The sequence below is a fragment of the Juglans regia genome, chromosome 1 (genome assembly GCF_001411555.2).
Source record: "Juglans regia cultivar Chandler chromosome 1, Walnut 2.0, whole genome shotgun sequence".
Classification (NCBI taxonomy): domain Eukaryota; kingdom Viridiplantae; phylum Streptophyta; class Magnoliopsida; order Fagales; family Juglandaceae; genus Juglans; species Juglans regia.
This window is the reverse complement of record NC_049901.1, coordinates 11,278,175-11,305,453: the sequence shown is the minus strand read 5'-3', so window position 1 is coordinate 11,305,453 and position 27,279 is coordinate 11,278,175. Positions and strand designations below refer to the sequence as shown.

At 39.6% G+C, this 27,279-nt stretch overlaps 1 protein-coding gene across 1 annotated transcript; it reads left to right on the top strand.

Annotated features, from left to right (window-relative positions):
- Positions 1-683: 683 nt before the first annotated feature.
- LOC108996312 (tRNA uridine 5-carboxymethylaminomethyl modification enzyme MnmG) lies at positions 684-27,267 on the top strand. The gene is made up of 13 exons (XM_018972138.2): positions 684-1,006; positions 1,629-1,780; positions 2,362-2,453; positions 5,992-6,105; positions 8,142-8,472; positions 9,548-9,727; positions 11,233-11,313; positions 12,432-12,650; positions 12,834-12,976; positions 23,619-23,785; positions 24,967-25,184; positions 26,078-26,170; positions 26,669-27,267. Exons 1-13 carry the CDS (start codon positions 817-819, stop codon positions 26,864-26,866), a joined length of 2,178 nt encoding a protein of 725 aa, XP_018827683.1. The 5' UTR covers positions 684-816; the 3' UTR covers positions 26,867-27,267.
- Positions 27,268-27,279: the final 12 nt, after the last annotated feature.

The following is a 27,279-nucleotide window of genomic DNA, read 5'->3' as shown; positions in this document are numbered from 1 at the left end:
TATGTAATTTGAGTTTGAGAGTTATATGTAAAGATCAGTTTGAGAGTTATATGTAAAGATTATATATTTTAGAAGGATCTGTATGTAAGCATTAGATATTTTAACTGTGTAAATCATGCTAACTGAACGAAGAAGGAGATTAAAATCGGAACTGAATTGCAGAATGCAATGAGAAAAAGCAACAAAATGCAATGAGAAAAAGCAAAGGCTGCTATTGTCACTATTCACTACTGTTCATCTTATACACGCTTTTAAGTATTAGGAAGATATATATATATATATATATATATCTATCCAAAACCAGCATAAAAAAATCAGATAAAGTTGATCGAGGAAGATATTCGTCACGAGTTTGATCAATCTAAACATCAAATGGAAGGGACTTATGATCTACACGACAGGATACAATAAACTCATGTCCAAACAAAGTTGGTAGCCGATGTTTGAATGCTAAATAAACCTATGGAAAGAAAAATAAAAACACATTTTTATCTTCTAAGTTACCCAATTGTTCAACAATATGATGGTTTATTAAACTATTTAGGTTATATTTATTTGCACTCAATTAAAATCAAACTACATTAATGTATCATCATTTAAAGATGGGTGAATCGGTCCAAAAAATAAATAAAAATAATAACAAAAGAGTGAAAATTTGTAACGTGACACCATCCAACGGGGCATAGTATATGCTTGTGTTGTGTATGTGCTCCGCGGCTCAGCCTCCATCGAAGCCCATCCTCTCCTGCGACTTGGCCAATCCATCCATGACCTTCGCAACTGAGGGAGTAACACCATATTGACCTCTTTCCCACAATGGCAGCAACGCTCACGCTTCATCTCTCCCGCCTTGCCCGTCACTTCCCTCTCTCTTGTCCAATTCTGAGCCTTCCAAAGTCTCATGTCCTCACCTTCCGCCGGAGGCCTAGCCGACGCCCCCTCTTCTTCAGCTGCCACTTCTCCCGCCGGCTTTCCGTCTCCGCTGTTTCGGGCTCTCATGGTACAGGTACGTTCGTATTAGCTTCGTCATACTCTTTGGAGAGTTTAATCAAACATGTCTGTGGTTGTGGGTTGGGGGGACGGCTGGGGGGTGGGTAATTACATATGTTTTGTTCGGTTGCTGAGAAAAGTAGGGAGGAGGAAGGAAATAAATTACAAGACTTTTGGGTTTTGTGCTGCTTGGTGGTTTGGGTGCCTCACAATTGGAAAACTGTGATCAGCTAAGGCAATGAGGATGGTAGGAGTTATAGAAACTTCATCTTATTTTACATTGTATGTACAGGGAAACAAAGCGAATGGTTTGGAGGACTCAGAGAATAAATTGCAGTTGTTGATATTAACGCGTAGTAACAAATTAAAAGTATTTATGCACCTAAATATATTGTTTGAACTCCGAGCTTTTTCTGATGCACAATGCATACCTTTCTGTAAACTCTTGTGAAAAAATCATTTTATGGAACGAATATTGTACATCATCTTTATCCTCACATAGAAATCTATTCTGCATTATTTTGTTAATTTTAAATATATGCCTTGCCATTCTCATATTAAATCGACTTCTCTGTTATTTTCTTTTCGTTGATGAATTTCCAAATCAAGGCATAAACTCCATTTTCGACATTTTTCAGACTGGAAGGATAATGTTGGAGCAGTAGATGAAAGATTTGATGTCATTGTAGTTGGAGGAGGACATGCAGGCTGTGAGGCTGCACTTGCCTCTGCTCGATTAGGGGCAAAAACTCTTCTTCTCACACTAAATATTGATCGAATTGCTTGGCAGGTAACTATTTGAGCTCCTTATAGAGGCAATTTAGTCTAACTGTGTCTATTGTATCTTTCTTCTGACCAAAATTTCAAATATAAGCTTGCATTCATCCTATTGTTTCATAAACTGCTCTTTTCTGTTTAAACGTTTTTTTTAAGTAGCTAGTGACTGCCATTGACAATGTTACTCATATTTTTGTTGCCTTAAATGTTATTTTGATTGGCTGTAAGGCTTAATAGTATATTGCTACGAAGTTCAAGATTATTTACATGGGATAGAATATCTAAAAACAAACAGTTATGCACATCAAACTCTGGATGGGGGGTTGATGATGTGGGCTCAAACTCACTTTGAATGTGTGTAACTTGGCAATAAAAGAAAATTATGTACATAAACCATCATTCTGCAAACCAACTCTCTGACTTTGAAACTCAGGGCTTGCGAGGTTATCTCTCTCTCTCTCTCTCTCTCTCTCACACACACACACACACACATGCACGCACGCACGCACAAGATTCACGATAAACAGCTTTTTAATTGTCAGATTCATATTTCAAAGTTATAGAAAGAGATTCTTACTAGGAAGTTCAATCCAGCCTTGCAATCCAGCAGTAGGTGGACCTGCAAAATCACAACTAGTACATGAAGTGGATGCACTTGGTGGTGAAATTGGGAAGGTTGCTGATAGGTAATGTTTAGTTGCTATGCTTTCTTGAATCTACTTTGGCCACTGACTTAATGTCAAGTGCAGTTGTTGAAATCTAAAAAAAGGGTCTTGCTCAATTGTTGCTTGCTATTGATTTTTTAAATGGAGTTTCCTTTAACCCATAATTACTGGTTTTCTTTTTCTTTTTTCTTTTTTAATGTGAACACTTGGACTTTAAGAAAATCACCGTGAAGTTAATTAGATAAAAATATGATTAGAAAGTCATTTTACTAGCTTTGGGATTTTAAGGGTGGCATGTGCTGATATATGGGTTCAAGTGCAGGTTCGAATGACACTGAGTATTGTATAAATAAAATTAGAGGAACTTTTCAGAAATTGTATTTTGCATCAGATGCTACATATGCATATGTTAAGGAGGATGGTGGAAAGTATGATCAAAGGGGGAAGAGAAAAACTTGGCTTATATAGTGGTGTTATTGCAAGCATCGGTTGATCCTAGTCGTGAAGACAAATCTGATACTAGGATGGGTTAATGATCAAAGGATGCCAAGTTTAAGGAGGCCTTGCAGTGGATGAGCAATGTAAAAGATTGCTAGAGATGAGTTTTAAGAAATGTTTTTTTCTTGGCTGTATTTTCTGTGAAAGATCAAATTCTATATGCATAAAGGTGGATGGTGGATAGAATGGATGAGTGAGAAAGGAAAGAGGAGTAGGTTTTGATAACTATGTCAATGTAAGTAAATGTATAATTCGAGCCATTGGATAGAGTGACAATGACCAAGCAGTAAGGTTTCTGTTCAGTTAAAATATGCCAAGGCGAAGTTCAACAATGTGTTTTCTTTGCTTTGTACCCTTTTGGATGGGGAGTGATCTGCCTTTGGGGGAAGCACCTGTGTGAGCAGTGGGGTAAATTTTATTTATTTTTTGATCTGTAAAAGATAGATATTATATATATGGATGAAAACAGGTATAGCCCTTGTACACAGGAAGTATACATAAGAGCTCCTAAATACATTATAAGAACGATAAATTAAAGACAAGAAATTCTGAATATCGTCCCCATGCAAAACAATAGTGGAAAACCAACACATTAGAGTGTGGAGAAAAAATTCTTCAACTCAGTCATTGTGCATTCCTTATCTGCAAAGCACCTCGCATTCCTTTCCATCCAAGTGCACCACATAATACACAATGTAATCATCTTCCACACTGCTGCCACTTGTTGACAACCTTGCAACTTTGTCCAACAACCCAACAAATCCACCACCCTCAAGGGCATAACCCAAGCAACATCAACCCTTTGAAAGATCTCATCCCACAACACCCTTGTTACCTCGCAGTGTAATAAGAGATGGTCCACGGATTCTCCATTCTTTTTACACATGTAGCACCAATCCACCAATACACAACCTCTCTTCCTCAAATTGTCCGTGGTTAATATCTTTCCAAGAGCAGCATTCCAAACAAAAAAAGCTACTATAGAAGGCTCACGAGCTCTCCAAATATTCTTCCATGGGAACGGAATATTGTCAAGATGTGTAGTCAAGATGCTATAATACGCCTTGACTATACATCTCTTGTGATTATTAGACCTCCACTTCAAGGTATCTCGTTGTGCCATAGGAACCCCCGTAGAATATAATAAGCTGAAAAAAACTGAAATACTAGGTAATTCCCAATCATGGAAACCCCTATTAAACAGAATATTCTACTGGTGCGTACCATGAGAAATAGCCGCACATCCGCTACTGAAGCCTCCGTATTAGCTGCAATACGGTATAGAGCCAGAAAAACCCTTTCCAATGCCCATTCTCCACACCACACATCTCGCCAAAATCTGATTCGATTGCCCTCACCAACAACAAAACGAATTTGATTTGCAAAGTATGGCCACCCCTTCCTTATATACTTCCATAATCCCACACCATACCCCCCTCTCACTTCGTTAGAGCACCAACCACCCAGCCCAATACCATATCTAGCATCAATAATATCCTTCCACAATGATCCCCCCTCCAAATGATATCTCCAAAGCCATTTTCCTAGTAAAGCTTTTATTAAAGGTTCTCAAGTTACACACACCCAACCCCCCATTCACAACTGAGCCACATACAGTCTTCCAACTCAACAAATGAAATTTTTTCTCCTCCCCCATGCCTCCCCATAAGAACGCCCTAAAAAGTTACTCCATTCTGTTCACCACCCCTACAGGTATAGGAAACAAAGATAAAAAATAAGTGGAAAGGTTAGTGAGAGTACTTTTAATAAGAGTGAGACAACCCCCTTTTGATAAATACACTCGTTTCCAACCAGCCAACCTATTCTCTATCTTCTCCACTACCCCATCCCATATAGTTCTATTCTTGAAAGTTGCTCCCAACGGAAGGTCCAGATATTTCATTGGGAAAGAAAAAACCTTACAATCCAGAAGGCTTGCTAAACTATAGATATTAGAGACCACACCCACAGGAACCATCTCAGACTTACCCAGATTCACCTTTAGCCCTGACACTGCTTCAAAGCAGAGTAATAGTGCTCGTAAAGTTTGGATCTGGATTATATTCGCTTCACAGAAAACTAACGTATCATCTGCAAAAAGAAGATGTGAAATGATAGTAGGACCACCAGAACCATTGCCCACCTGAAAGCCAGATAAAAACCCTCCCCCAACTGCAGCTTGCACTATCTTACTTAAAGCCTCCATCACAATAACAAAAAGAAGAGGAGATAGAGGATCTCCCTGCCGCAGACCCCGCGAACTGTCAAAGAATCCAGTCGGTGTGCCATTAACCAGAACTGAGAAACGGGCGGTTGAAATACAATGACGCATCCATGAAATCTACCTATCCCCAAAACCACATCTCTCGAGTGAGTATAATAGAAACTCCCAGTTCACGTGATCATAAGCCTTCTCCATATCAAGCTTGCACAGCACACCTAAACCTCCCTCCCGTAATCTGTGGTCCAAACACTCATTTGCAATGAGTACTGAGTCAAGAATTTGTCTCCCACGAATAAATGCATTATGAGACTTGGATATAATTTGTTCCAACACCTGACTAACTGGTTAGCAAGAACCTTCGAGATAATCTTATAAACACTGCTAACTAGGCTTATAGGCCGAAAGTCTTCAATAGTCAAAGCTCCGTGTTTCTTAGGAATGAGAGCAATAATGGTCGCATTTAGGGATTTTTCAAACTTTTGAAGAGAGTAAAATTCATTGAAAACCTGTATAACATCACCTTTCATGGGGTAAAATCCCATGAAACCATTTCATAGAAGCTCATTAATGCTTACTGATACTTTCCCATTCTTCATTAACTTATTAAAAGAAAAAACTTCTCCATTCTTATTTTCGTTGGTGAATTTTTCTTCTCACATTTTATGGTATTATCTGATTTTCTTTTCATAGTTTTAATCCCTTATACCTAATACAAGTTTGTGCAATTATGTGTACTGTGGGAATTACATTTTGTTTAGGATGTGGTTTTAGTCTCCAAGATTTATGTTCCTGCTTCGTATTATTTGCAACTAATCTTCACTTTTATTTTATCCTCAGGTGCTATTTACAAAAGCGTGTTCTCAATGTCTCTAGAGGTCCTGCAGTTCGAGCGTTGCGTGCACAAACCGATAAACGGGAATATGCTATGCAAATGAGAACTATAGTGGAAAGGCATGTGTGCGTGCGTGTGTGTGTTTAATCTCCGTGCAGTATTCTTTATAGTGTCTGTTGTTTTGGCTAAGGTGATTCTTACACATACTGTTCTAAATTAGTGTTTGGCAAGAGGAATTCTCATTGTACCATATATGACTGATTTGGTGGCCCATCTTGCCATTTAGTTGGCCATACAAGAGCGCCACACATTTGTGTGATCTAGAGCCATAAAGTTTTTTTTTTTTTGATAAGTAATATGAAATTTTATTGATATAAAGAAAGGAGTAAGCCAGGTACACTGGAAATATACATGAAAAACACCGCTTTAAGAACTAGAAACTGTTACAAGGAAATCATGGAAGCTGAGACCATTAAAGTCTAAAGCAATGGCCCACATAAATAAAGTCTTCCATAAAAAAATCCTAAACTCTTCAACAAAGCGTTCGTGGTCCTCAAAAGGTCTATCATTTCTTTCACTTTAGATACACCAAAGAATACAAATGGGAGCCATCTTCCACATAACTGCGATTTGTGCTGTCCCTGAGATCCCTCTCCAACTTGCAAGTAATTCAACAACCCTTCCCGGCATTGTCCATGCTAGCCCCATCCTGCTAAAAAAATAATTCCATGTATCCCAGGCAAACTCACAATGTAGGAGTAAATGGTCCACTGTTTCCTCATTGTTTTTGCTCATACAACACCAATCCATAATTACAAGACCACGCCTTCTTAAGTTATCAATGGTTAGAATCTTCCCATGGGCTGCTGTCCAAACAAAGAATGCAGCCTTGGGAGGTGCTTTACTCCTCCATATGCTCTTCTACATAAAGTTGGGCATAGGTTGGACTATAAGTATCTTATAAAAAGAATCTACCGAGAATTTCCCTTTCTTAGAAGGTCTCCAAACCAACTTATCTTCAGCTGCAGCAGGAGGAATATTATGGAGCAGATTAAAAAATTCCACCAGCACACTCACCTCCCAGTCATGGGCCTCCCTAGTGAAATTGATGTTCCACTCTTGATGTGTAGATCCCCTCAAGTCAGCCATCATCGCTTCTTTCTCCTGTGCAATTCTGAAAATGGTGGGGTAAGTAATTTTAAGAGCCATGTCTCCCACCCAAACATCATGCCAAAAACTTATCCTCTGGCCATTCCCCATACACAGCCCAGTATTGCTAGAAAGAACCCCCCATCCTTTCCTTATATGCTTCCATAACCCCACACCATATGCCCCTCTCCCCTAATTAGAGCACCAACCCCACCCTGCACACCCATACTTCCCATCAACCACCCCTTTCCATAAGGCTTCCCTTTCAAAGTTATAGTGCCACAACTAGAGCCATAAAGTTCAGATTGTGGAAATATTTACTCTCATGCTGTGCTTTAAGATGTAATGTTCCACCAGGAATCTATTACCGACAGTCATTCATTTTGTCTTCATTTTGCTGAACTTGCATAACTACCTATATTATTTTATCCTGCATCAGAGAGAAGTGTGAGATGATCCTGGTGGTGCAAAATTTTGTTCTGTCTTCTTCAAAGTATCTTATTTAGAACCCTAAACTTCATTTGATACAAATAAGGGAAGATTTGCATTGTATTCAACTTGTCATGAAATGTGGAATATATCATGAAATTAAATCTTCCACTTTTCCACTTTGGGGTAATATGCATTCACATGCTCAATCTCTATTTAGGTTTTTAGTGTTTGTTTTTCCCCTCGTTGAAATTTGTAGCAGCTTTTGAGGTCATCTTGATGGAAATCAAAATACTTGTAAGCATGATAAACCAAAATGTCATCTATTTGACAAGAGGCCTCTAATATTGTGAGTTTCTTATCCCAAAACAAGCCAATGGAACTAAATGGTGTCTCATTCTTACCATAAGTAAGGATTATAAAAAAATAAATAGATAAATGAATGAAGCAGACCATCATGTTTATCTGCTTGCTATAAACTGCCCTTTTATTAGCATTGTCCTGAACTTGCTTTCATATATGTGTGGGATTTTGTTCCCTTCCTTTCGGTAACTTTGTGATCTAATTCTTGTTTCAGCACTCCAAACCTTTCTATCAGAGAGGCAATGGTGACAGATATCCTAATAGGAAATAATGACAATGTGGAAGGTGTCTGCACATTTTTTGGGATGAACTTCTATGCTCCTTCTGTTATATTGACTACGGGCACGTTTATGAGTGGCAAAATTTGGGTTGGTAGAACTTCCATGCCTGCAGGAAGAGCTGGTGAGTCGGCATCACATGGACTTACTGAGAACTTGCAGCGCCTTGGTTTTGAAACTGACCGTCTAAAGACTGGAACCCCAGCACGTGTGGATTGTCGTTCGGTAGACTTTTCTGGATTGGAACCACAGCATGGAGATGAAGAGGTCCTTCCATTAACACTCATATGTAGGTTCTGTTAAAGTATCCAACCCAAATGTTTAAACTAGTTGGTAGGGAGACCCAATAACTATATCCACCTGCATAACCAAGCACACATCAACCAATGTGAATTTCTTAACACACTCTGCATACACACCCAACATCAAAACCGAGGCAAACAGTCCAAATTACCTAACAAACAGTGGCCTAGCACATGGAGTCCATGGACAAACACACTGGATTATAGTACCATGTTATAGCATCCAACAAAAATGTTTAAACTAGTAGGTGGAGAGGCTCTATGAGTGCATATGCCCATAAGTCCATAACCAAACAGCAACCACACACCTAATCGATATGACAGCCCCTCTGATATCCAGTCTAATTGAAACAGAAATTGAGGCAAGCAGGTCGAGTGACCCAGCCTACACTGATACACAGAGCAATGTGGACTCACATATGGAGTATGAGAACATCTATGCCATACTTTGATACCATGTTAGAGCATCCAACCCTAAAAGTTTAGCTAGTAGTTTGAGAGACCCGGCAAGTATGTCTCATGACCAAGCACACACGTAGATGATGGGGGATTTCTTAACAGATTCAGTGGATTAATCATACTTTGTGCAAGTTTTCAGATCATTCTTCACAAGGTGCTTTGTGAAAACACATTATTAGTGCATAGTTGACATGCCGTTAGATTACATGTCCGAACTATTTATCAGTACGCTCACCATGTTAGTGTGTTTAAGGGTACTAGTCACTTGGCAACTTATCAAAAAAAAAAAAGGGGGGGTACTAGTCACTTGGCAAGATTGATAAGTTTTTTCACCGTCATTGGGTGGGTAGGATCCAAGATGATTCTTAGGTTCTTTTTCTGCCTGACTAGGCAAACCTCTTACTGAGCTTAAAGTCGTGATGTGGTGTTCTGCATATTATAGCTCCAAGGAGTTTATGCTTCTCATATTGGAGGGCAAGTAAACTTTTTTTTTTCCCTGTTCTTTTAAGCAGTAAATGAATGATGATGGCTGATAAGTCTGCTTGATTTCCATGTCTTTAATGTGGGTTAATAATTATCAGGTCGGCTGGTTTAGCTTTGATCCTGATTTTCATATTGAAAGGGAGCAAATGTGCTGCTATCTGACACGTACCACAAAGAGCACTCACCAGCTAATTAAAGAAAACTTGCATGAAACTCCCACTTACGGAGGATGGGTCGAAGCTAAGGGACCCAGATACTGCCCTTCAATTGAAGATAAGGTAAACTTGATAGTTTATGTAATGCCTCAATATCTTGTGAAATTCATTTTGCTATTCGCCAAATGGAGTAATTGGCATCTCCAAATGCTATGGAATGGACGCAAAATTTGTGTATTTCCTTCAAAGTATCAACTAATAACATATTCCTTTTCAAATATTACTGATACCGAGTATTGCTTCACCATTTCGTATGATACTTTGTTCTTTATTAAAGTTAATCTTTTTCAGTTCCATATCCATCTATATGAGGTTATAAAATGTGATTTCCCTACTATACGAGATTTATACTTTCATCTTCGATACATTTAGCTGCACCGAGTGACAAGAATTATTAAGATATACACGTATTACTTATTGAACTAGGTACTGATACATGTTTACATGTACATCTTACTTTCTGTATAGTTTTTGGTTGTTCTGCAAATGATTAACAAAGGAATTAAATAAGGAAATCTCATTCTTCTTGGGTTTTCATTCTCCAACTGATACCTATGTGAAAGCATGTAGTTGGCCATTCTTATCCTAGTATTTATGTTATTTTGCAAATACAAAGGATCATTATTGTTGTCCAAGCCATAAACAACTATATCACTGCAGGTTCCACTGTACATTTTTTTCTCTCACAGCATTATCTATTTTTTATATTTGTAGAGCTCAAACGTCTCTGTTGCTATATTGATAAATCTTCTCACCTTATCACTATACATTTTTTGTTCTCTCATCCAATTCATTATTTTTCCCCACGGGAATGTCTGCTGTTCTCCATTCATGTATTCATGGATCTCCCTGTTTCATGTAAAAGACAAAAAAGATATTATACTTCAGTCATCACTTGCCATTTCTGTCATGATAACCCCTGAAAATTAAAATCTTTCTTTCTTTTTCTCATTTGTGATGATATCCTGAGTATAGTTTCAAAATAAGAGTTGTTCATCTGAAAATATCTCTGTTTAATTCTGCATCATCAAGAATAATATTTTATTATAAATACTGGTGAAGAAGATCACCTTCTCCTTACTATGTTGGCACTGTCCAGAGCAGGGTGAGGAAACAGTGGCTTATCTTGATCTTCTAAACTTATGTTTGAAGGGGGAAGCAAAGTAAAAACTTCTTTCGGGTGATTAATACTGAAAACCTGCATTGGTCTCTATGGTCTAGGGCTCAAACCACCATAAAGCCCTTTCTTTGTTGTTTTGGTTTTCTGCTTTAGTGATTAAAGGAACTCCTGTTCATGATTTTCTGGTGTCATTTTCTGTTTCCTAGAATGTATTTAGGTTTTTTCTTTTGTATACTTACTGAGTACATGGGCTTTGCCTATACATTTGTTTCTAATAAATTTACTTCTTACTTATAACAAAAATACTGAAAACCTGCAAGCCTGAGGTTATTCTTATCCTGCTCCTGTATTATGCTTTAATTTTTATTTTTTAAAAGTATGAGTAATTTATTGATTATATTTACTCTGGTATTTTATTCTTCTCTCTCTAACATATATATATTATTAGATTGTTAGGTTTCAAGACAAGGAGTCTCATCAAATATTTCTTGAACCAGAGGGTCGAAACGTACCAGAGCTTTATGTCCAGGTGAGCCTGCAAACCAGACCTTTTTTTGTTTGCTACTGTTTGAATGGAAAACCATATATATATATAAATTTATTTATATGTTATTTTGATTCATAAGTCTCAAATGGCTTAAAGTTTTTGCTTGTGTTTTCTTTTTGATAACCCCTAAAAAGTGTACCGAGGCACGAGGTTAGTTGCTGGCAATAAGCCTCTCAACTTTATCAGTCTGTTCCTGCTTTACCTGATGGAGTCAGTTTATTCAAGAATTAGAGTTGGTTAGCAAAAGACTTGCCCAGGATAAAGATGCAGCAGTGTCAGAATATATGGACTGATCTAAATGAAATTTTCAATGGAACACCATATTCTATAAGCCGTACAAAGATTTGGACTTAGGATCCTTGGTTTCATGTCTTGAAAGACTTACTAATTTTCTCAGGAACTTGAGGATATAATGATTTTGAGCTAAGGAGATGCACACTCCTGTGCTTCACTTGTTTGGGGTTAACTGGGTCTTGTCAAGAGTGTTAGTTGAATTATTGCATCGATGGAACGGATACTTCAGTGGACATTGTAGTGGTGAAATTTGGAAGTTGATTCCATATTGTTTAATGTGATGTCATTGTTGAGAAAGAAATGCACACTTTTTAGGAATGTCAATCATTGACAATGGGGTTGAAGCTTTTGTGCTCAAGATTTTCTATATAATTGGATGGAAGCTACAACATTTTATTTTTTTGAATTTATTGGAGTTCTTTGACCTTCTGGGTGTTTTTCTTGTTTGCATCCCATGTCCCAGGGCTGCCCCTTATTGTGCTTTTCTAATTAGACTTGTTACATGTAAAAAATAAATAAAAAATAAAAAGCATGCAAGGAGGTACTCTTATCCTCTATTCTGGTAGCCTTTCTTTTTATCTATGGGATTTGATTATCATTATGTTTTCTGCTGGCATTGACCAAATTCATCTAGTTGCATTAGCTTCCGTTTGACAGTTGAACTCAACTATTTCTAATGTAGTCAAATTATTTTGTGGCATGAGTCTTGAACAGATTACTCTTAGAACTCTTTATCATATTTGTTCTAATATAGAGGCATATATTCAACAATTTTCCTGTAACTGGTTTTTTTTTTTCCTTTACAGGGTTTCTCAACTGGTTTACCAGAGAGACTACAGTTACCACTCTTAAGAACTTTGCCCGGACTTGAAAATTGTTCAATGCTGAGGCCTGCTTACGCCGTAGAATATGATTTTTTGCCTGCTCATCAATGCTCTAGGTCACTTATGACGAAGAAAATTAGTGGACTTTTCTTCTCCGGTCAGATAAATGGAACCACAGGCTATGAAGAGGCTGCAGCGCAGGTAATTATCTTTGTAACATTTTTTGTCCTGGACTATTATGGAAAACATTACTGGTGGAGTTATTGGTTTATCTTTGTACTCTTGCCTTGGTAGAGAAAGAATTCTATGCTTCTTGGCAGTATGGTATTTTCTATATGTAACAAACCTTCTTTGGAATTATTTACTCCTTTCTCCTTTCCTTAGGGCATCATTTCTGGTATCAATGCTGCTAGACATGCAGATGGTAAGCCTCTTATTGTTCTTGAGAGGGAGAGCAGTTATATAGGGACACTGATTGATGATCTGGTCACTAAGGATCTTCGAGAGCCTTACCGAATGTTGACAAGGTAATGACCTCAAAATATTGTTACAATAATTTTCTATGGTTATTTATTTATTTATTGCCCTTGGGAACTATTTTTATGGTGATAATTGCTAATATTTGAGTAGAATACTAGATTTTAATAAAAATAAATAAATCATTTATGTTAAGCACTACACTTCCGTGTCTTATATGCACTACATTTCCAACATCTTGAGTCAAATAATTGGTGTCTTTTTATGCTTTTAAAATGACATTTCCATCAAGTTTCAGGCCAATATTTTCAGACCACGTGATGTCTCCTCCCCCTTGTAAGGCATGGAGGGTTAGGTCGTAGGTTATTCCGTTTGTGGTATATTTATCCATATCGCACTACCATGTAAATGCAAGTCCTTGCATGTCCAGGAAAATGACATTTATTTATTTATTTATTTTGATTGGTAAACAAAAGTGAGATTTAGTATCCTAACTAATGTTCCATATTTGACATTTTGTGTTATGCACCAGTCATGTTATGGGCCATTTTATGAAATTTGCGCAAAAGATTGTACGGAGGCCAGAAATTGCCTTAGCTAGAATGTCTGAATGCGAGGGTTCAGAAGTAAGATGCTAGAATGTCACTTGACAGAAACATAAGTAGAATGCTTTCTCAGAGCATGCTGACCTTGCGTGTGCATGACAAATTACTTAATTTGAGGGTGGCAAACTTTTTTTTTTTTATTTGATCAATAAAAGATAGATATTATATATATGAATGAATTAGGCATAGCCTTGGTACACGGGAAGTATACATAAGAACTCTTAATTACATTCTAAGAATGATAAATTAAAGACAAGAAATCCTAAACACTATCCCCATGTAAAACAATAGTGGAAAACCGACACATTAGAGTGTGGAGAAAAAAATTCTTCAGCTCGGGCAATGTACATTCCTTATCTTCAAAGCAACGCACATTCCTTTCCGTCCAAGTGCACCACATAATACACAACGAAATCATTTTCCACACTACTGCCATTTGATGGCTGCCTTGTATCTTTGACCAACAACCCAACAAATCCACCACCCTCATAGGCATAACCCAATGAACATCAACCCTTAGAAAGATCTCATCCCACAACACCCTTGTTACCTTACAGTGTAATAAGAGATGGTCCACAGATTCTCCATTCTTCTTGCACATGTAGCACCAATCCAACAGTACACATCCTCTCTTTCTCAAATTGTCCGTAGTCAATATTTTCCCTAGAGCAGCACTCTAAACAAAAAAAACTACTTTTGAAGGCACACGAGACCTCTAAATACTCTTCCAGGGGAACGGCGTAATATCAAATTGCATTGTCAAGATGCCATAATACGCCTTAACTGTACATATCTTGTAGTTATTAGACCTCCACTTCAAACTATCTTCCTGTGCCATAGAAAACTCCGTGGAATATAGTACGTTGTAAAATTTTGAAACAATAGGTAATTCTCAATCATGCAAATCCCTATTAAAAAGAATATTCCACTGGTGAGCACCATGAGAAAATAAACGCACGTCCGCCACTGAAGCCTCCCTATTCACTGCAATACGGTATAAGGTCGGAAAAGCCCTTTCCAAAGCGTGGTCTCCACACCACACATCCCTCCAAAATCTGATATGAATTCTCTCGCCACAAAGCGAATTTGATTTGTAAAACATGGCCATCCATTCCTTATATACTTCCATAAACCCACACCATACCCCCTCTCACTTCTTTAGAACACCAACCATCCGAATCGACACCATATCTAGTGTCAATAATATCCTTCCACACTTTCCTTGCTTTAATACCGAAGAAGGCTGGGGCTATTGAGATCACAGATTTTCAGCCTATTAGATTAGTGAATGGAGTTTACAAGATTATTTCGAAAGTGCTTGCGAATCGCTTAAGTGAGGTGTTGGGGAAGATTGTGATTAAGCCTCAAAATGCTTTTGTTAAGGGTAGACAAATCCTTGATGTGGTTCTAATTGCCAATGAATGCTTAGACAGTAGATTGAAGGCTGGCAACCCAGGAATTATGTGTAAGTTGGATATAGAGAAGGCATATGACCATGTAAATTGGGATTTCCTTCTATATCTACTGGGTAGGTGTGGTTTTGGTGAAAGGTGGAGGTCTTGGATTAGATGGTGTATATCTACGGTAAGGTTCTCGGTGTTGATCAATGGCAGCCCCGAGGGTTTTTTCCAGAGCTCTCGTGGTTTGAGATAAGGGGATCCGTTGTCTCCATTACTTTTTGTTATTGTTATGGAAGCACTAAGCAAGATGATTGCGGCGTTGTTGGCTAATGGGTTTGTTAGTGGTTTCCAGATTGGATCTTCGAGCAGGGGTTTTATCTCTATTTCTCACTTGCTGTTTGCATATGACATGCTTATTATGTGCGAAGCTGATCGAGACCAGTTGCGGGCGGTGAAGGCATGTTTGCTTTGTTTTGAAGTAGTGTCTGGTTTAAAAGTGAACTATGATAAATCCGAGTTGGTACCGATTGGAGAGGTTCAGAATATTAGGGAATTGGCGGACACATTGGGTTGCAAGATAGTGTCTCTTCCGATGACTTACCTGGGATTACCATTGGGTATAGCTTCGAGGGCATGTTCGATCTGGGATACAGTAATTGAAAAAGTAGAGAGGAGACTAGCAGGGTGGAAGAGAATGTACTTGTCGAAAGGGGGCCGGATTACATTGATTAAAAGTACACTTTCTAATCTACTCACCTATTTCTTATCATTATTCCCTATACCGGCAAGCGTGGCGGGTCGTCTTGAGAAGCTACAAAGAGATTTTCTATGAGGTGGCTTAGGAGAAGAGTTTAAATTTTATCTTGTCAGGTGAGAGATGGTGTGCCGTCCTATCTCGAGTGGTGGCTTGGGTATTAGAAACTTAAGGTTGTTTAATCGGGCGCTCCATGGCAAATGGTTGTGGCGATATATCAAGGAACCAGGAGCCTTATGGAAAATTGTGATTGAGAATAAATATGGTGGTTTAGGGGAGGGTTGGTGCACTAGAGAAGTTAGAGGGCACATGGAATGGGGCTATGGAAACATATTAGAAAAGGGTGGGAGGTCTTTCATCAATATACTAGGTTCCAGTTGGGTACAGGCTCAAGGATTAGATTTTGAAATGATGTTTAGTGTGGCAATAGTGCTCTCCAAGATTTGTTTCCTTTACTTTTCCTGATAGCAAGTGCCAAAGATGTCATAATGGCGGAAGTTATGGAAACTCAAAAGGGGGTATTCACTGGAATATCAACTTTAACCGGGCGGCACAGGATTGGGAGATGGAGAGTTTTGCAGATTTTTATAGTCTCTTGTATTCGTGTCGTCCAAGTATCCAGCATGAAGATGGCCTATGGTGGATTCTTGCAGGGAGAGGGGTATTCACTGTTAGGTCCTTTTATAAGGTCCTCACACAAGTGTCGGAGATACAGTTTCCCTGGAGAAGGATCTGGCGACACAAGGCTCCTCCTAAAGTTTCTTTCTTTGTGTGGACAGCGTCATTAGGCAAGATTCTTACTACAGATAATGTGAGAAAGATGAAGATAATCATTGCAGACTGGTGTTGTATGTGTAAAAGAGGAGGTGAGTCGGTGAACTATTTACTTATACATTGTGATGTAGCCAGGACTCTTTGGAATGAGGTGTTTAAAAGGTTGGAACTAACAGGGTTATGCCAGAAGCCGTAGTGGATATGTTGGCGTGTTGGACCTCTATTCGAGATGTGTATCAGATCAAAGTGATTTGGAAAATGATCCCTATTTGTATTATGTGGTGCTTGTGGCAGGAGAGTAATGAGAGGACGTTTGAAGACAAAGAGAGATCTATGGAGGAGTTAAAAGTATTCTTTTTCAGAACGCTTTGTACTTGGGCCATTGATGTGGACTTTAATGGCATGGACCTTCATGATTTCTTAGTTTCTAATGTGCCTACGTATATAGGACATATTTACTTTGTAATTGGCAGTTGTTGCCCATTCTTGGATTAATAATATTTATTTTACTTAAAAAAAAATAATAATATCCTTTCACAATGAACCTCCCTCCAAATGATATCTCCAAAGCCATTTTCCCAATAATACTTTATTAAAAGTTCTCAAGTTACACACTCCCAACCCCCCGTTCACAACTGAGGCACATACAGTCTTCCATCTGACCAAATGAAATTTCTTCTCCTCCTCCATACCTCCTCATAAGAACGCCTTAAAGAGTTTCTCCATTTTGTTCACCACCCCTACAGGCATAGGAAACAAAGATAAAAAATAAGTGGGGAGGTTAGTGAGAGTACTCTTGATAAGAGTGAGATGGCTCCCTTTTGATAGATACATCTGTTTTCAACCAGCCAACCTTTTCTCTATCTTCTACACTACCCCATCTCAAATAGCTATATTCTTGAAGGTTGCTTCCAGCGGAAGGCCCAGATATTTCATAGGGAAAGAGGACACCTTACAATCCAAAAGTCTTGCTAAATTGAGAATATTAGAGACCATCCCCACAGGAACTATCTCAGACTTGCCCAGATTCACCTTTAATCCTGACACTACTTCAAAGCAGATTCACAATGCTTGTAAAGTTTGGATCTGACTCCTATTTGCTTCACAAAAAACTAACGTATCATCTGCAAAAAGAATGTGTGAAATGTTAATAAGGCCACCAGCAACATTGCCCACCTAAAAACCCGATAAGAACCCTCCCCCAACAGCAGCCTGCACCGTCTGAGAGAGTTTTACGTCCGAGAGAGTTTTACGATTTGCAGCTGGAAACAACTCTGCAGTGCTTGCAGTGAGCACGACCTGGAGTCCACAACTTCGCAGTGCTTGCAGCTCCCAACGGATTTCTGATCTGATTTATCTGAGATGATGAATGGTTGTTGAAGAAGGGGAGTGGGTCAGTATGGGTTCTTCTATGGAGTTGGCCATAGAATCTAAATCCTTTACACTGGTAAAGGAGGGGAGCATGTTGGCCATTACTGAAAGGAGTCGAAGGGTGATATCTAAGTTGGTTCTGGGTTCGACAATAGTGCAGTGGCTGGCCAAGGCCATTGAAGCGTGTACTAAGGATAAGAAACAAGATTTTTTCTCCACTGTCCGGGAAGGTCGACGTAGTTTCACAACGCATCGCTACTCAAATGCTCGTGGACGTTATATGGCGGTGGAGGAGTATGGTGGTGGGAGGAGGAGGAATTTTATTTTCATTCCTGAAGAGGGGGGTAGTGGTTGGAGAAGGATGGGGGAGGTGCTGCGTCATTTTTCCTTCGGTAAGAGAGGGAGTGACGGCTTGGAAGGACAAGGTGGTGTGGTAGGGAGGGAGAACTTGGAGAAAGACCCAAGTACATCCTCGGTGGTGAGGCAATCTTATGCGGCAGCTCTAAAGACGGGACATGCTTCAGGGGTTCAGAGTGTGGAGGGTCTGCCAATCACATCTCAAGACTAGCTTGTCGAGATGCACAATTCTCTAAAGGAGATGGAAACCCAACTTGTCGAGTTGAAGACAGCGATAACTTTCTTGTCTATGAAAATAGATCGGCTTTCAGCTAGAGGCAACAGGGTGGTAAGAAACATGATAGGCCTGAATCCTTTAAACTTAGAAAAAGGAAAACGGAAGATTGGATTCGGCTCTGTCCCTATAACCAGATCCAGGAGAGTATGGCAGGTCAAAAGGAAATCTGGGTTATTTGAAGTGGGGTCTACATCGGGTATTAGCGTAGAGGCATCAGTAATGGAATGTCATTCGCCTCGTGTAACACATGATAGATCGATAGTTGGTATTACACCCTTGGTCCCTGAAGAAACTATGGCTCTCTCGTTAGAGTTAAAGGAAAAAGGTGTACTGCCAAGGTCTGAAGGAGATGTAGGATCCGCTATCATCCCAGAGGTAAAAGGACTTGTTGTCACCCCAGAATCTTCAATGGGGACCCCAATACCATTGGAGAGAACCAATGGAGTTACTAGAGAACCAATGGGTTTGGCGTTGGTGCCTTGTGTAGAAGAATGTCTAGAGTCAGGAGTACAGGTTAATGGGGATATTGTGGCTCCCCTGGTCTCTCTTCCTCCAATAGCGGATTGGATTCTGCCTAAAGTTAACGAGATTCAACAATTCGTGGGAATTTCACATAGAGGATGTGAAGACCAATTTAACGAACTAATTACTGCAATCGAGGCAAGCTGCACACTTGAAACCAAATCAAGCTTCAAGAAAAGCAGGGAGTTACAGTGTCTCTTTTCGACAATCAACTATGACGCTAAGGGTGGTAGTTCAATTAGAGGGAAGTCTAAAGGGAGGATATTGTGAAGACGGGAATCCAGGTGTTGGGGTTGGTGTTCGGGTAGAGTTTTAGTTCTATGGGAAACAAGGATTGGGGTCGGGTCTGATGTACTTTGGATTGGTTTTTTTATGGGCTTTTTAGGTCATTAGGGGCTTGTTGGGTTATTTTGGGCAATGTGTTTTCTTGTATACATTCAGTGTACTTGGTTTCTCCTTTTGATATATACAATATTTTTACTTATAAAAAAAAAACTATAACAAATAGAAGAGGAGATAAAGGATCTCCTTGCCGCAATCCCCACGAACTATCAAAATAACCAGCAGGTGTGCCATTAACCAAAATTGAGAACTAGACAGTTGAAATACAATGACACATCCATGCAATCTACCGATCCCCAAAACCACATCTCTCAAGCAGGTATAAAAGAAATTTCCAATTCACATGATCATATGCCTTCTCTATGTCAAGCTTGCACAGAACACCTGAACCTCCCTCCCGTATTCTGTAATCCAAGCACTCATTTGCAATGAGTACTGAATCCAGAATTTTTCTTCCACGAATAAAAGCATTCTGGGACTTAGAGATAACATGTTCCAACGCCGGCCTAAGCCAGTTAGCAAGAACCTTCGAGATAATCTTATATATGCTACTCACCAGACTTATAGGCCGAAAGTTTTCAATAGTCACAGCCCCGTGTTTCTTGGAAATGAGAGCAATAAAGGATGCATTAAGTGATTTTTCAAACTTTTGAAAAGAGTGAAATTCACTAAAAACCTGCATAACGTCCCCTTTCACAATGTCCTAGCAAATTTGAAAAAAATCCATCGAAAAACCATCCGGCCTCGGCCCTTTATCCTTAGCCATGCCCGATATGACCTTGTAAATCTCTTCTTCGTCAAAAGGTTTCTCCAGAACACTCACACTCTGCGAGTCAATTGCCTCAAAATGCAAGGCGTCAAGCTTCGGCCTCCAAGGGACCGATTCTGTTAGAAGGGTCTCATACTATTGTACTATATGGTTTTCTAGCTCGGGAGGAGAAGATATCACCTGAGAACCAAATTGAAGTGATTCGATAGCATTGTTGCGCCGATGAGAGTTAGCCACTTTGTGAAAGAATTTTGTACACCTATCACCTTCTTTCAACCAAAGAGCCCTAGATTTTTTACGCCATGAGATCTCTTCTGACAACAACACCCTATCCAAATTTGCCATAATCGTGCCATTCCTCAACAACACCTCATCCGAATTATCTCCCAATAACTCTCTATCCTCTAAATCTTGCAATTCCTCCAACAATGTAGTCTTCTGATCATCAATGTGACCAAAAACCTCCAAATTCCACTTCTTCAAGTCTTGTTTCAGTGTCTTCAACTTGCCTGCCAGAATATAACTTGGAGTACCAATAAACTGATATGAAGACCACCAAACACGCACCCTCTCTACAAACCCATCCGCTGAAAGCCACATGTTTTCAAATTTGAAATACCGGCGTCCCCTTTGCATACCCCCACAATCCAAAATGATAGGAAAATGATCTGAACTGACTCGAGCTAGTCGTTTCTGACTTACTTTCGGATATTTAGCTTCCCACGAAGGAGATATAAGGAATCTATCCAATCTTGACCAAACCTGCCCATTTGATCAAGTGTACTCGCCCCCTTCTAGATGGAGATCCATGAGGTCCAAATCAAAGATGAACTCGCTGAATTCTTCTATGGCCATAGAACGTCGACAGTGCCTTGATCGCTCATTAGGAAAACGAATAGTATTAAAATCACCCTCCATGCACCACGGCACATCCCATATGGAGTATAAACCTGCCAACTCCTCCCACAACCTTCTCCTATCCCTATCCACGTTAGGACCATAGGATCCTGCAAATGCCCATTTCCATCCATCAACCACATTTTTAAATCGGGTCACAACCGAGAACTCTCCAATACACTCCTCAATCATTTCAACCACTCTTTTATCCCACATAAGGAGCATTCCACCAGAGGCTCCCAATGAGGCCAAATAGGTCCAACCCACATACGAGCACCCCCATAAACTTCGCACAATTTTCCTATCAATGAATCTCAGCTTTGTTTCTTGAACACACACCACATCTCCCTTCCACATCCGCAATAATTGTTTGATACGAAGGCGTTTATTACGATCATTGAGCTCTCGTACATTCCAAGATAAAATCTTAGGATTCATTTGAGCAAAAGATTGCCCCTCCCTTTTGATCTATCCCTTCCGCCACTCCCTTCCTTTACATCGTAATTGATGGAACAAGTTAGCTTTTTAAATTCCTTATCCTTTTTAGTGGCTGACTTCGAATGGCTATCTTCATGTGCTACAAGAAGGGCCTTGAATTGTTCTTCATAACCACCAAAAGATATCCTAATAACAGCTTGTAACTCCTCTACCTTCTTAAAAATCCAATTTGATGGACTACTCCCATATTTAGAACTGGGAGGAAATGTACACAGAGGAGTTACAACAGCCCCCTCCCCAACAACACTATTATTATCAAACAGTGCCAATTGCAAATTTGGCTCTGAACTTGAATCACAAGTTGCACCAGATTCACTACTAGGTGCCACAAAGGTTTCAGAAAGCCTCATCCCAATTTCAAAATCACCTCCACTGCAATCCCCCAACTTGTTTCCATCGAAAACCCCCCTCTCCAGAGGTAAAGAGCTTCTCAGAGACCCCAAAACCCTCACTGGGCTCGAAAGCCCACACTCTGGTGTGACATACGGCATAAAAAGGTCAGAGGGACCTCCGACCACCACGCACGACGGCTTCTGTGTAGACTCCGACGGCAACAAGTTATTCTCGGCACTCTGTCGGCTCGAAGTTGTTTCTCTGGAAGCTGCCGGTTCACTCTCCAACACCTCAGACCTCGCCGGCAAGCCTACCACCATCGATGTCGACCCTTGCTCACAAGTTGGCTTCTGTGCACACTCCGACAAAGAAATGGGTCTCTCGATGTCATTAAAGGCTAAATCCCGCAACTCTGCAGACAAGATCTCCGACACTCCAAACCTCGCCAACGAACCCACTACCACCGACTTCAGCCTATGAGCCACCACCGGCGGTGAGGGTTGCGGCCCATTCGATGACGACGGATTAAACTCATTGAATTCTCTGTGATTCTGAGCGGGAAACGTCACCTGGGCCTGACCCAGTGGAAACTGCTGGGCTTGGGCCTGTGGAAACACCTGGGTCTGTTGCCCCATACCACAACTCGCATGGGCCTGGAACCCAACCCGCTGAACCGCTTTATAGGCCCTTGGTTGAGGCCCACCTAAGACCAAACCCTTCCCCTTATACCCATGTAGCCCATCAGCAGTATACGGCCCCTCCTCCTGGCCCAAACCCAACTCCCACTTCAGCCCCTCCTCCACGCACTGTTTCACATGAACCAGGTTGAGTTGCAAAGTACCCACTTGTTTTTCCATTTCAACCAAAGTGTGCAGCAAAGTTTCCATTTCCAGCCCCGACATGCGTCTGCCATCTCCATTACAGTGTTGCGCCTTCACCACCACTGTCCTTTCTGCAGTTTTTGGCACTTGAGACAAGGTCTCCCTGTACGAAACGAGGTGCCCTTGCCCCTGCCCTTGCAACGAAGGAGAAGTCATCCATGGATAACTTCCTTTGTTAGTCCCCTCCTAAAAAGAGGATGTATCAGCAAGTTCCTTCAACATACCACCAAAATTCCTCCACCCTACCCCCATCCTCCCTTCCGGAATCACTACTAAACCACGCCTCTTCTCCTGACTAAACTCCGATAAGGAGAAAAAATTCCCATACGAGTTACTTTGTCTTTGCACCACCAAGACCTAAGACCCGCATCTTCTCGATCTAAGGAAGACAGAGGAGCCCACAGAAGCTATACCTTCCTTCACCATGACAGCCAACCATCCCAAGGACTCTTGATCAATGATAATGTATTTCACAATGAGACAACTACTCTCCGTGATTCTCCACCATCTTTCATTAACCTTCTTGAACTCAAAACACTTTTGATCAATGATAACATTCCTACTCAACCCCATCACAGCACAAACAAATCAAAAAGAACAGCAAAGAAAGAACTAAACCCCACTGATTATTTCCACCATTAGCAGACAAATACCAACGGCAAACAGAAGCTAAACACCACTGAATATTTCCACCATTAGCAGAAAGTTACCAACGGCTAGCAGAAACAATATTTTTTCTCATAAGTACAGAGAGAAAAAAAACTAGAGAGAGAAAAAAAAACAAAAAGAGCCTTTGGAGATACAATAAATGCAGAAAGTTGCCTTCGAGGGTGGCAAACTAGTACATGAACTGTTCCTATCTTTTGTTCACGAAAATTTTATCATTCAAGTGTTTTTCTTTGTTTCTCTTAGCCGCTCAGAACACCGATTGCTACTTCGATCTGATAATGCTGATAGCCGTCTCACACCTTTGGGTCGTGAAATTGGGTTGATAGATGATAGACGCTGGAAACTATACCAGAATAAGCAAGCTCACATTTCAGAGGAAAAGAAACGGTTGAAAACTGTTAGGATTTCAGGTTTGTACCTTTATTCTTTTTCTTTCTTCATCTTCCACTATGTTTGGTTTGTCGTTAAAAGAAGAGAAAGAAAGGAAAATGGCTCCTCTTTTATATACCTTTGTTTGTAACAATGAAGATAAAAGGAAAGAAACATGGATAACTTAACTCATGTTCCTTCCCTTTGGTCTCACCAAGATGCTATACCAAAATGGTGAGAAATGGATGGAGAATTGGGTAATATGAATGAAAAAGACACCAAAATTCACTTTCTTCATTTCATTTTTCTTTTCCATATTCTCTTCATGTAATGATCCAAGAGAAGCTTAAGTTATATTTGAGCTTATACTCCAAACGACTAGTCAGTGTGGGATCCCATTTACCACATTCATATGCTCAATTTGGGGTATTACTATCCTCCTTTAAACTCCTGATGTCTTTGTTGTCATTCCAGCATAGGTGGCACAGCTCAAGTCTCACCCTTTAATGAATCCTTTGGTTACAAAACTAAGAAAAACATGACTTGAGAAATCAAAAAGATGTATTAGGAAAATTAAAAGATTAGCCTTGAATGAAAATAACTAACTTAATACGATATTATAATTTTCATTTAATAACTTTTAACTTTATTACATATACTATCAATTTTCATGTAATATAACGGGGAGTAAATGATGTGGCTGAATAAAAAGGCAGTTCCATCCTTCCAAATTATATGTTGTAATAATGATATGTATTCAGAAAATGGAATTGTTTGTTATGACATTTTTATGCTTATTCAAAAGCTCCTCTTATTGGTTCCAATAAAATGTTAATAGAGAATCGTCTTAGCATTCTTTCTCTGCTCTCAAGACTTTCTCAAAACAAATGACCAACACAGCAGGGGGAGCAGACTTCAAGCTTTCATTTGTTCATTAACAACTGCTCGGGTGTTCCAGGGTATTGAACTATTGATCCAAGAATATCTTAAATGGGAATACCAAACATTTGGCTACTCGTTGTACTTGCAGTTAGCATAATACCAAACATTTGAACACGACTCATATATTAAACTATATATATATATATTGCATTAAATTTGAGCCTTTGAGCTTGACCCGTAATGAACATTATATTGACCAACTTGTTTAGGTGGCCTGTTGACTGTAGGGATTTAATTTGTGAACTGAACTTGGTTTTGTTGTTCTCTATTTTAACCTCAGGAGGAGATCTGGCTGCTGATGTTACTAGCCTGTCTGGCCAGCCTGTAAAGGACTCTTCAACGCTTGAGAGTCTTCTCAAGAAACCACACATACTTTATAAAGTTCTTGATAAGCATGGTTTTGGGAATGAAGTCTTATCTAGAGTGGAGAAAGAATGTGTTGAAATTGATATCAAGTATGAAGGCTTCATTGCACGCCAGCGAAACCAACTTCAACAGGTGAGTAATGAATCTGTGGTTTGGTTTTCGTAAAAAATCCAGAACCAACTCACCTCATTTTATTCCCCATCTTGAATAACTTTTTCATCTTCATTTTTCTGGGCATTGAATTAGTGGAACAAAAAAATAAAAATAAAATCGAAGAGGGGCCAAGTTTATTTAAATATTGAGTTTGACTTGCTTCCTGTTGTGACAAGTCACAATACGGGGGTAACACATCTTATACAGGACTGACCTTGTGCGCATGTTACAAGGAACATGAAAGAATGAAACCAGATAAATACAATTTCAGATTACTTTTGTGTTATGCACATTTATCAGTGTGATGCTAATATCAATAGTCTGTCCGAATAACTAATTATTGGTTGGTAAGACAATATGTTACAAACTTCATTGGTTCTCTCCAATGATGGAGGTCATGGTCACCATTAGAGGGAGGTTCTGGGTTGGCAGCAAGTCTCGACAGTACATCAATTTCCTTCACCTCCGGTGACCCTTTATGCAACTTCGACGGACCCTACATCTCCTTCAGACCTCGGCGTTACACCATTTTCCTTCAACTCTGATGAGGGAGCCATAGATTCTTCAGGGAGAACACTGACCAAGGGTGTAACACCGACTATCGGTCTTTCCTGTATCACCTATGGCGAAGGGCATTCCATTACGGATGTCTCTACGCCGCAAAAAAAAAAAAAAGAAAGAAAGAAGAAGAAGAAGAAGAAGAAAAGAAAAGAAAAGAAAACTATAAATATGATATAATAAAGTAAAGAGATATTGGAGCTTCATTATAAGGGATTTGAGATCTCCTCTGTCCCTTCATCATTGCATTGAATGATGGGAATTTTACTGGTGTGCTAATTCATTATGCCATATTTTCCTTTTTCATTTTGTAGATGGTCCATCAACAACATAGACAACTTCCAGAGGACTTGGATTATTATGCAATGACAACTTTGTCTATTGAAGCACGTGAGAAACTCTCCAAGGTGTGTGGTTATTTGTTTCAGAAAAACAATTGTGAGCATAAGTGATCTTTGCATAATTTGTATACTCCTAATTGAATCTGTAGTGGTTCCGCCCCGCCTCCCAAGCCTCCAAAAATAATCCCTGGCAAAAAAACAAGAATTGTCTTTGGACACAAAATTTTGGAACTATTGAGGGTACATTGGTGTTTTTGGGAAAAACGAATTTTCAGATTAGGGAGACTGTTGAAGATGCACATGCATGAGAGTTCAGGTGCATGAACATATCCATTTAATAAAGACCTGCCGAAGATTTTTTTTGAGAGGGAGAGAGGAAAAAAATTGTTAACTGTTCTTATTGGGAGTACTCTGATACCGAGGAAGTATTGGATTGTTAATGTGCTAGTTACTAGAAGATGCATGTGTTTGAACTAGTGAGCCACAATATCAGTCCACATAATTTTAAAGGATTCTGTTAGAATATATTTCTGTTTTATTTTCATTGGTTTTTCCTGCTTTCAGATCAGGCCACAAACCGTTGGTCAAGCAAGCAGAGTTGGTGGGGTGAGCCCTGCTGACATTACTGCCCTCCTCATTATTCTCGAGGCCAATCGAAGGAAAGTTCACGAACAACAGAGACTACGGATATTGACTTCTGTCCGCATAGACACAGATCGACATTTGCCTGAAGTTCCTTTGACCGAGACAATCATCTCTTGAGATATCCCTACTTGCTACTAACGGTATCTGCACATCAGATTCCAAATTGAGTTGAAACCATAAGGGCAATTTCCTAAAGACGGCCGTTCAGCAGTAAGATAGTATGAAATTCATCTAATGTGCTTTAGCCGTCCACACTTTGAGGAATTTTGTTCATCTTTGACACAAATTTTGCAGCAACAAAACTGAAGGGTAGTTCAAAGTCACTTTTGAAAGTCGAGTGCATTACTCCAAACTTTTGCTTTCATATCAGCAAATAGATCTTGTATGCTTAGTAATTAGTACAAAGATCGCTTTGTAATTAGTAAATGTACTATATATACATGCTTAAAGTCGGCAGGTGATTGTACCAGAATATTGCGATCACTCCTTTGTTAAATAGTTGTTTTATCATTTATGTATTGGCTGGCTTC